At 41.1% G+C, this 11,496-nt stretch overlaps 1 protein-coding gene across 2 annotated transcripts; it reads left to right on the plus strand.

Moving 5' to 3' along the window:
* Window positions 1-64: 64 nt before the first annotated feature.
* On the plus strand, window positions 65-7,484 carry LOC148097126 (uncharacterized). Of its 2 annotated transcripts, XM_087833092.1 has the most exons (6): window positions 65-122; window positions 491-1,629; window positions 2,980-3,071; window positions 3,200-3,300; window positions 6,640-6,739; window positions 7,050-7,484. In XM_087833092.1, exons 1-6 carry the CDS (start codon window positions 104-106, stop codon window positions 7,174-7,176), a joined length of 1,578 nt encoding a protein of 525 aa, XP_087689218.1. In that variant the 5' UTR covers window positions 65-103; the 3' UTR covers window positions 7,177-7,484. The 2 variants fall into 2 exon arrangements, with proteins under 2 accessions (XP_087689218.1, XP_087689217.1); XM_087833091.1 differs by lacking the exon at window positions 7,050-7,484 and having other exon boundaries at window positions 6,640-6,932.
* The last annotated feature ends 4,012 nt before the right edge of the window (window positions 7,485-11,496 follow it).

Genomic DNA, 11,496 nt, shown 5'->3' on the forward strand with positions numbered 1-11,496 from the left:
AAATTTGCATAATAACCTTTAAGAAAACTTTGAAGATGACACTGTGCTTTGTGTTTGGCTTTGACAGCAACAATAGGTAGACAAAAGGACAAAGCAGGTGGAGATGGCTCATAAAGTCCAGGGTGAGTAAGTGCAAAATTGATTTTAAAACTCACAGCTGTTGGGTAGTGTGGACTGCATGATCTCATAACAACACAACAAGACAAGTGACCTTTGTGTTATTTAAGTTTTGCTGTGGGATACGACAGTGTATTGGTTACTTTGAGCAGCTAGGAGGACATTCATGGAGGTTGTGATTAATATTTGTGTTGGTGTTGTGCTGGCTAAATGTTTAAAGTTGGAAAACTCTTTTGTTATATTGGAGGTTTTTGTTTTCTAAACACAAATGGGGGAACAAATAAATGGCATAAAGTTTGAGTGGTCAGCCCAGAAATCGTGTGTACTGGGAAGAAAATAACTGATAATGTTGAATTTTCTTCACCCTCAACAGGTATGGATAAAAAAGCAAGAAATAACGTGATGGTCTGCTGTCTGAAACCACCCGTATTCGAACATTTGAAACCTCTTTCCATGTATTCAAGGATGACCTGTAACAGAGAGGCTGATCTGCAGCAGTCGGGAAGCTTTTCTGCCTTTAATCATTTAGAAGTTGAGGTCCATAATAACTGGATGAATAAAAGGAAACCGTACTATTCCAGTCCTGATGAAGGCTATGTTAGTCCGTTAAAAAAGCCCCTTAGTCCACAGGCTTTGTCCCCTGACCTCGAGTGTTTTACGGACTATTCCAGCCCTTTTGTGAGACATCAGTCAGCATCGTCTTATCCTGAACCTTTACCTAAAAAGCAAAATGTTGGGAGTGCAGTAAAACAGCCTGTGAACTCTTGGCTACACTTGGAGCACATCAAGCAGTGTGGATCCTCCACAGATCCAGGAGGTGAAGAGGCGATCGTACAAAAACATATTACATCTGAGAACATCCTTTTAAATTTTTCCCCTGTGTTTGACTATGATGTAGATGCAATATGTTACCTCAATCCCATTAATACCTGTACTGCAGCAGGTAATTTGGATCCTGCAGAAAGCTGCACAGCTCCACATTGCAACACGTTTCCAGAGAAACAATTTCCTGCTGTTCCTGCTGTTCAACACTTAGAAGAGATGGGAAGAAGAGTTGGACGAGAGAGTTTGGGAGTCAGTGATGATAGAGGCTATGTATCTCTGTCCTCCATAAATGACCATAAAGGAGATGGGTTATTGAACTCTAAACAGCTCACTGGTAACTCAAACCCCCGTCTCAGGGTGGTTGAGAATGGCTGCCATCCTCAAAGATCACCCAAGCCACAATATAATAAACAAACTGTGACCTCTGGAGGCTTTACTGTTGCAGTGGATGACTTGAGTCCTGCTGTCAGTGGGCCTTTCATGGAGCCGGTGACCACTGTTGTGGAGAGTTTAGACGGTGAGACTGAGGGGGTGTGGGATATCGGTCCTCCCATGCTTGAATTCTCTCCGTATGGCAAAGTCAGGCCAAACACTGCTGGCTGTCTGGCATCAGAGTCATCTGGACACAGTAGAGAAGATACCAATCTGGAGGACGCCTGGGAAAATACCTTACCTCTTCAAGTACAGGTACACTTTGCTCCTGTTCTTTACAGCAGTGCTCTGTATGTTTTTTTTTTTTGTTTTTTTTGCAAGAACACACAAGAACATCCAAATAAATCAGACAAAGTTTTGTCCTGACCCAGATAGCAATGAATGTTTGGCCTAATTTTGGCTCCTATCTCAGCCGTGGGTCCACCTCACATTGCCCAGTGCCATAACTGAGCCGTAAGAGCCAAAATAGTGCAGAGAATTGGCCCCAATTGGCTCAAATCTCTCTATCAGGAAGCAAATTACTTCAGTGAGTTCGTGATGCTTTTGAACTCCATTCTAATGCAGCATGCTTTACTGTGTGTGTTAATTGAAATCTTAACAAACAATCAAGTTGGTATCGTAACCTAAACAGACTTAACCCCATGTAACCTCTTTGTCTGAAAAGCCAGTATTGAATTATAAAATATTGATGTGTCTTCTGGGTATGAAAGGTGAAGCTTACACAGAAGTGCCTTAAACCTGCTGTTTTTTTAACAGCCACAAGGGGGCGATAGCTGCGGCTGTGAAAAAAGACTGTAAATCAGTCCTCAGCTGTGAACTCTGTTAACACTTTGCTGATCGTTTTATGTCATGTTGAGTAAAACATTAAGTACATTTTATAAATTTTGATCATTTTGAGAGGCAGAAAAGGCGGGTTATCGAGGGCATACTCATCGACTGTGGTTTCACTGAGATCCATCCTTCACTCATTACAACGTGATTCAGAATATAAAGTTACCTAAGATGAAAATAGATGGTGATGTCATAACAAGGGAAAACGTATATTTTAAGACAAAAGTAACGTCTGTCATTTGTAACACTTGGAAATCATGACCGTCACTAATCCAGGGGTATGTTAGCTGAACTGAGCAGATTGTGGTGCACTTGGAGGAAGATCTCTGCATAAATCCATGTGTTTGCCACGATTGAGCTCTTTACACAGCATATTGTTACCAATCAGTTTGATCACAGTCGTGGTCGAGGGCATTTCTGGAGAGGTAAATGTTGAGCTGCAGTGGATCGACACAGATATTTTCTAAGCTGATTGACATTGGCGAGCTCTCCTTTGTCTCACTGAGGGTCAGGGTTTGTTACTCGCCTTCCTCTGGTTGTGAGAATAACATTGTAAGGCAGAATACTCCCTTAGGTCAGCATGATTCCTGTGGCCCCGTGTATCCCATCAGCTCCACCTGAATTTTTATTAACTAAAATATTTTTGTGTTTTGTGTCATATTAAGAGTTCAAAGAAAATGCTCTAAAAGTTTTTCTAAAATGAATGATATTTGTAAAGCTAAAAAAACTGTGATAACCCAGCAATCATACACAAATGTTCTGTGCTTCCTCAAGGTGAAATCAAAAGTTGTTGTTTCATGCCAGCAAACCACAAAACCAGAGGAAGAGTCGCGTGCTCGGACTGCCAAGTGCTCCGGGAGTCAAAGGTACTGTTACCTCTAGGGGGAGCAGTGGGACCACACTAGCCTCGCTCTGGTTTTTAGAGGCGCTCGACCTGTTCTCTAGAAGCCTCATGTTTACAGATTTGTGGGGCCATGTGCTTGTATCTTTTCAGGCCTGTGATCTTCAGCAGGAGGTCAGACTGGGAGAAGAAAAAGAGGGTCTATGTTAATTCAGTAATGAGACACATGCAAGAGAAACAAGGAGCACATAATGGTAAGAGCATGTTGTTCTTTTCTCCCATATTTTTTTCTTCTTCTCCTATTTAAACATTTATTTTGATGTTTTACTTCAGAGGAAACTGACAGTTAATTTTTTTTACTATGATATTTATGGAAACATGCGTGAAATGGTGGCAGACATCATGGCAATGACTCCCTGAAATGATGATTCAGTAGTCCTCTGAGCCTGATTGTAGCTGATGCTTTACATATGCTGTGCTGTGAGTATGTGCTCATGAATTCTAGGATAAGGTACAAATTGAAAACATTGTTTCTGACAAAGTAACCTTGAACCTGGATCGGACTTGGCCTGGGCCCCGAATTACGAATCTCCGTCTACATACCCGACATGAATGTCACATCTTTGGTGTTTCACAGATCCTGACTTATTCTACAAAAAACGATCCCCGCGAGAGCCACCTACTCCAGAAATGTTATCAGATGGTTGTTAAAAATCTACAGGGTGGGCCATTTATATGGATACACCATAATAACATGGGAATGGTTGGTGATATTAAAGTCCTGTTTGTGGCACATTAGTATATGTGAGGGGGCAAACTCCTCAAGATGGGTGCCAGGTCCGAGCATTCCTAGATGAACAGTTTCCTGGAAAGTGGATTGGTGGTCGTGGGCCAGTTGACTGGCCCCCAAGGTCTCCCGATCTGACCCCCTTGGACTTTTATCTTTGGTTGTCTATGGTGTGAAGATACGAGATGTGCAGCACCGGAAACTACGGATACTGGATGCCTGTGCTGGCGTTTCTCTTGCGGTGTTGCTATCAGTGTGTGAAGAGTGGGAGAAGAGGGTTGCATTGACAATCCAACACAATGAGCAGCACATTGAACACATCTTATAAGTGGTCAGAAACTTGTAAATAACTCATGAAAGAATACAGTTACGTTGAAACCAAGCACACCATTGTTTTTCTTGTGACATTACCAATAAGTTTGATGTGTCACATGGCCCTCTTCCTATTGAAAAAAACAAAAGTTGTATCCAAGATGGCCAACTTCTAAATGGCCACAATGGTCACCACCCATCTTGAGGAGTTTGTCCCCTCACATATACTAATGTGCCACAAACAGGACTTTAATATCACCAACCATTCCCATGTTATTACGGTGTATCCATATAAATGGCCCACCCTGTACAAAGGCTTCAAAAGTAAAAAGTAAAAGGCAACATTCTTGTAAAAAGCACCGGAGATGAATGCTGCAGCAAATCGTTAACATGGTGATGTGATGCACAGAGCAGGAAATTATCATTTTTTAAATTCTAGTTAATTATTTTATTGTTGAGTGCGCTCTCAGTGTTGTTTTCCTCAGCTGATGGCTGTACATTAGAACTGAAACTTTAAGCTGGATCCATTTAAACATTAAATGCTACTCTCATGAAATCGTTTCAGTTTGCCACATAGCAAAGTGAAAGGAATGTGATTGATTGATAGGCCAAGAATATGTGTGCAGGGTTCTGGTAATTGCAGGATGTTGCACTGATGGCAAGTAATGAAAACGCAACAAAGACGTATGTCAGGCAAGCTGATTGGTCAGCCCTTACGAGCCAGAGATGAAGTTTCTACCATCACTGAGTCACATGTGAAGAAAACTAGCTGAAGTAAGGATTATGTTTTCACAGTAAAGGACGCATTTAACATTTACCTCGAGTTTGCGACTAAAATGTAGACGTATGTTGGCTGTAAAACGTGATTCTGAGATTCGGCCTGAGCAGCTTCGCTTTTAGCCGACATGAAAGTTGATGACGCAGCAGCAGCGAGGACGGCGCTGTAGTTGTTTATGGCGGAGCCTCTCTGACTCCACACGCAGCGCGCTGAAGAGAAAGAAAACATTTTTCTACAGTTGACAGCAGCCACGGTTGTTTCTGCAATCTATCCAAACCCTTGCAGGTAAAATGCCAGTAAGAGTGCTTTATCAGATCACACGATAAACAAACTTAAAGGTGAAGGAAAGCGATTCTGTTCGCCTCCACACAGAAATAAAAAAAACTGTCTTGACCTTTAAGCTTGGTGGCTTTTTTTTTTTTTTTTTTTTTTTTTGTAAACTTTGCTGCAGGTCGATTGTCAGCTACAGCATGCAGGGGTCTGTCTTAAAGCCAACCAGCATGTAGTGTTACCTGTATCATTTATTTCAAAGCTTTAGTTAGAATAAATAAATCTGTGAAATTATTACTAAGTACTGGGCCACCTATACGTTACACCTACAGGAGCTGCTCGGCCATGGAAACCGATGCCATGGAGCTCGCGGTGCACAGTTTTAGTGCTGATGTTAATGGCAATGGAGTTTTAGAGCTCCATGGCTACTGAGTCCGGAGAGCTTTGGCGACTTTTAATTGATTAAATAAGCAGTTAGCGGTACAGAAAGTAATAACTAAGTAATACAGTTACTTTTACTGTAAGTAATGACAGTAAAATTAATTATTTTATAGATGTAAGTTTATTTTATTTATTTTTTCTTTTATTTATATAGCGCTAAATCACAACAAAAGTTGCCTCAAGGCGCTTCATAGATACAGAGAAAAACCCAACAATCATATGACCCCCTATGAGCAGCACTTTGGCGACAGTGGGAAGGAAAAACTCCCTTTTAACAGGAAGAAACCTCCGGCAGAACCAGGCTCAGGGAGGGGCGGGGCCATCTGCTGTGATTGGTTGGGTGAGAGAAGGAAGACAGGATAAAGACATGCTGTGGAAGAGAGACAGAGGTTAATAACAGATACGATTCAATGCAGAGAGGTCTGTTAATACATAGTGAGTGAGAAAGGTGACTGGAAAGGAAAAACTCAATGCATCATGGGAATCCCCCGGCAGCCTACGTCTATTGCAGCATAACTAAGGGAGGATTCAGGGTCACCTGGTCCAGCCCTAACTATATGCTTTAGCAAAAAGGAAAGTTTTAAGCCTAATCTTAAAAGTAGAGATAGTGTCTGTCTCCTGAATCCAAACTGGAAGCTGGTTCCACAGAAGAGGGGCCTGAAAACTGAAGGCTCTGCCTCCCATTCTACTTTTAAATACTCTAGGAACAACAAGTAGGCCTGCAGAGCGGGAGCGAAGTGCTCTAATAGGGTGATATGGTACTACAAGGTCATTAAGATAAGATGGGGCCTGATTATTTAAGTCCTTGTATGTGAGGAGCAGGATTTTGAATTCTGGATTTAACAGGAAGCCAATGAAGGGAAGCCAAAACGGGCCTGACAAGTTAACGTGTAAACGTCTCTCACTTGGAAGCTTTTTTTCCCCCCTCTGTGTCTCATCATGACTCTTCCCTTCAGTCACATATGACCTTCAGTTTTGATGTTCGAACATCTGTGCCTCCTTCAGGTGTCATGTCTGAGCTGCTGAGCGTGATGAACCGTGTTGCTGGTGAGAAAGTGGGCAAGGATGGGAAACGGTGGCAGCATCCCTCTGATATCACCCGCCGGTACGCCACCTTTTGTTGGAGGTTTTTTTTTTTTTTTTGTGGATTCAGAATAAACGGGTCTGAGTTTTATTTGTCTTTTTGTAAAAAATCAAGTTTAGTTTTAGTTGTCTGGCTTTGTTCAGTCGTCTCAGACTATCTTAGTGAAGTTCATCAAATGCTTCCTGACAGTTTTGTCAGATTTGTCAAAGATTAAATGAAAATATCCTCTAAATTTAGTTTTACAAGCACATGTTGTCATGTTTTATATCTAGTTTTAGTTTAGCTTTATTTAAAGTTTTAATAATCTCCATCTGAATCTGCTTAATTTCAGGAATTACCAGAGTCGCTTTGGTACAAAGCCAGAGACGACGCTCCGAGAATGGCAACGCAAGAACTATGGCTCACACGAACGCTTTTCAAAAGTTCCTAAACTGTTTGAAAGATGCCACTGTCCTTGAGTCTAAAATGTCTGAGCAAGAAACCCTTTACTGTTATGGTGTAATACGGCCCTTTTCACACATGCATAACCTCGCTGCTGGCAACATTCAGACGTCATAGAGAGAGGCACAGCATGCACAAGCGCTGTAGCTGTAGTGAAGTGTAGCCACGCTTTAAATATTTAGCTCTCTCCACTGATGTCGATAAGAAGGTGCAGAGTGCTGCTGAGAGAGCTGATAGACCCCTCCTCTCGATAAAAGTAACGTTTTAATAACTGAAAAGAAAATATGTACGTGTTATTGCTAATTAGTGTATTCATACATGTGCAGGGCCTACATGTGCAGCTGTGTGGATCGGGCAGTGGGGTTACTGAGGAGGAGGGTGTGTGTCTGGAAGGGGCTCGTTTTGTCAAATATTTGCACTTTTTCTGTTTCTTGGGTGAATTTGTGTTTGGTTGCCTGGTTTGTCTGTTTGATTGCTGCACTTTTGCTTTTTTGTTTGTCTTTTATTTAAAACTTGGTGCATGTGTCAATGTGGTGTGTGCCCATCCAGTACTTGCATCCTTCCAAGTGACATCAGGCCCATCTGTCCTGCTAAATTCTTCACTATCACACGAGCTGTCACATAATTTCCTGCTTGATACGCTAACAAGTTCTTTTTTTCTAGGTTGTTGGTTATTTTTAATTAAGTGTTGATGTGTTTTGATGTCTGAAAAGCGTGGCTAATGGCTGTTCCCCGGTCATCTAGAATTTTGAAAACGATGTTCAAGCCTCATCGTCACAGTGAGAAATGCCGATGGCTAACAGATACTCACAGCCAAGGTATCTATCTGACTGAGAAAGTTGGATCAGTACATCACAGGTTATCAGGGATTTGTCATATTTTGATACGGGGAAGAAGCAGGAAAGCTTTTCAATGTGAAATGTCTTTTTAAATGTTTGAAAACCCTGTAATGTGTTGAAACATGTGCTCGCTATCATCAGGATTTGCGAGCAGCTGTTTGCGGCACACTTACTGACGCACTTTTGAGTTTGATATGGAGGCAGGCTGCTATGTCATACCTGCCAGGTCAGTTCACCAACATACCAGCTGTTTCATCTTCGTCCAACATTACCGGTGTTGTAAATGTGTCTGATTGTGTTCTGAATTATAATACTCTCTCTGGGAATAAAACAGTTCTCAGTGCAATTTATTTTTTCATAATCGTGCCTGTTTGTTAAGATTGTGGCCTAAACAAATGTCCTTTGTGCTTTCTTTTAAAGGCATCAGCTGAAATCTCAGTGTTTGGGGTTTTATTATATTATCACAATACTTAACGCACGATACGATATTATTGCAATTTTTTAAAAATATTTTGCGATATTCAGATTCTGTACATAAAGGTAAACTTTATCAATATTCATTTGATCTAATATCAAAGTCTCACACTCAGTCTTTCTCTCATTTCAGTTTTATTGTTGACAAACTGAACGGTTTGTATTACAGTCTAGTCCAACTTAACTGAATCAACCATCTGGTACAATTATAGCTATTCTGAACTATGCAGTTTATGAAAACTATGCAGCCCCTTCAGCAACTGAAGAATTTGAAAATAAATCAACAACAAAATATAATTTTACATTAAATAAAAAAGTTTTAAACTTAATAAAAATAAAACATGTCTTAAATTAAAGTAAACTGTCATGTTTATTGCTGCCATAAAAAAAGTTAAACACATTTGGACAGTGAAGGAATGTCAGGATTCTTGCTCAGAAAAAGGATCAACATGCTCTGAAGTCAGAGCACAAAAACCTTTTTTGTAACAAAATATCGATTTCTGCTGTCCCTGTATCGATACATTATTAGCAAACAAAATATCACGATACTACACGGTATCGATTTTTTCCCCCACCCCTAACTGTGACACAAGCTCAGGATATCCAGCATATCTCTTCCCTGTCTGGCTTCACTTACTTAAACATCAGCAATCAGGGTGAGCTTTTCAGCTCCAACTCCAAGCATATTCTCCTAAAAGTGCGTTAGCAGGAAGACTGGAAAAGTACGTCTGAATTGATAAAGTTGCAATTTTATAAAGTTTGAAGCTGTGGAGAAAAGCCTGCAGTGTGTAAGGTAACGGACCTGTCAGTATCGCAGCATGTCGGAGTCAGGTTTCATTAAATTAGTGTTTAGATGTGCGTAACACAGTTTTAATTTTCAATCCTTCAGCTGGAGCACCGGCTGTTCAACAGTGTGAGAGTAAGAAAATAATGAATGTAAAAATAGAATTCAAACGTAAGCTTAGTCTACTGTGCAAATTTGATATAAAGGACAAAAATGTGTCATTGATTGTGTTTAGGATCAGATGCACTATTGTGCAAAAGTCTTGAGCCACCCCTCATTTAAAAACAAAACAAAATATTTGTGTATACTGCAATGTATTGAAAGATGAGCAAACATAGAAATGCAGCATGCAAAGCAAGTCTGTACAACTCTAACAAGTTTGAAAGTCAGTATTTGGTATCACCACCTTTTTATTCAACACAGTCTGAACTTTTCTCGGCAGCTTTCTTATAATTTCATCAAGTAGTCTTCAGGAATGGTTCTCCAGGCTTCTCGGAGGACATTCAAAGCTCTCCTTTGGATGTTGGCTGTGTTTAGAGGTTCAGTGATGTTGAGGTCCAGGCTCTGGGGAGGCCAGTTGTTGAGTGGTAGTGTTTCATTGTGTATTTTTCTGTCCAGGTCTGCTTTTACTGGACTGGAAGTGTTTGGGATCGTTATCATGTTGGAAAAATGAAACTTTGCCAATCAAATGCTTTCCAGATGGTATTGTGGTGGGAACAAATGACGAGTTTCTGCAACAGACTGCTACTAACAAGGTACCTAAAGATACAATTAAAAATTGTCTCTTACGTTACCTCTTTTTTTCCTTGAGTGAGTCATAGTTTAGTTTTAAGCAGCTTAACAAACAAACAAACAAATAATCCTTTGAAAATGCTCAGGTACAGGGTCTGGACTGAAAATGGTTGAAAAAGCAGCCAGTGTCCAAAGAAACACTTTGAAAGATCTGCAGAAAGCTGGAGAACTATTCCTCAAAGCCGCCTTAAAAAAAACCTCTTAGGAAGTCTGACTTCTTGGAATCAAAACAAAGACGTGATGGTGGCTCAAGACTTTTGTGCAGTACTGTATTAATCTTTCTGAAGGTGGAGATTTCATACCTTTTCTTTTGAACTGCTAATCAAATGACCTCTTTGGCCACACACTACAAGTTGGGGTTAAACAGGAAGGTGTTTAAATTATAGATATTAGTTTAAATTGTTGTTTTTTTTACTGTAAAGCAGCAGCGACCTCGTTGTACTGTTTGCTGCTCGGTGGATTCAATGCACTGTGCTCTCATTAAACCTTGCATGAAAAGTGTAAGTGCCACCGGCTCTTAGCAGAGAACCCACTCCCTAGAGTCAGAGAGTCATCATAATAATGCTCAGCTCCCACTACAGTTGTCTTCCTGTGTTAATGTTTGGTGAATAATGCTGCATTTTGTCAGTTTTATTCTGGCAGCCCAGGTGAACACACAGAAACACGGAGCATGGGTCTTTTCCATGAATAATGCATGCGGTTAAAGTAATCGTGTCTGTGCAGATAGTAGGGCAGCCTGTTCCCGCCCGGTCAGCCAGAAAGCAGAAGGTATGTAGGTGTGTGTCAGCACAGGCCTCGTGAAACTGCAGATAGCAGGGCACGTGCGCACTTGGCGCGCTGATCTACACCTTCCAGCTGTGTTTTATTTTGTGTGTTATACTTTCCCCCCCTCCTGTTTCCTTCGGAGGCAGTAACACAGCTTTGTGTTTACCTGACGTGCCTCACAGTTTTCCTGCAGCTGTGTTGGGAATTGTCAAAACAGACTACAAATAACGAGTCAGCTATAAAATCCGACCGCCTCGTTTCGCCTGCTCAGCCAAACAGTCGAGCCGGCGGTCGCTCTCGTATTGATACATGCGAAAGCAAATGCAGTCTAATGTTGGACTCGAGTGATTAGTCGTTTCGCTGCTAAAGCCTCCATTGATTTCTGAGCCATTACGAATTCATGCACGTTTTCGTAGCTGCTGACTGGACGGGAAACGCATTCGCCCAAAACCACGTTGACGGCTGAATTTTTCAGCAGGACACATCTCTTTGTCAAACTTTGAGTCCTCCGCAGCAACCGTGAAACTAAACTCTATTTTTATTTAAACGCAGGAGAAGTCTGTCAGCTGTAGTCTGCTGAATTTAAGCTTTTTTTTCTTGCTGAAATATATTTTTTTCTTTTCTTAAGGCTTAGAAATCACCAGTCGCATCTTTTCTCTGGTGCATTACCAGCTGTCCTCATG

Source organism: Neolamprologus brichardi, chromosome 19, assembly GCF_056152115.1.
Source record: "Neolamprologus brichardi isolate AB-2024 chromosome 19, ASM5615211v1, whole genome shotgun sequence".
Lineage (NCBI taxonomy): Eukaryota > Metazoa > Chordata > Actinopteri > Cichliformes > Cichlidae > Neolamprologus > Neolamprologus brichardi.

What these genes read in the sequence shown, in the direction of transcription:
- LOC148097126 (XM_087833091.1), top strand. An exon ending in AAGTGCTCCGGGAGTCAAAG is followed by an intron (nt 3,072 to 3,199) that starts GTACTGTTACCT and finishes GTATCTTTTCAG; the next exon opens with GCCTGTGATCTTCAGCAGGA. An exon ending in GAAACAAGGAGCACATAATG is followed by an intron (nt 3,301 to 6,639) that starts GTAAGAGCATGT and finishes TGCCTCCTTCAG; the next exon opens with GTGTCATGTCTGAGCTGCTG.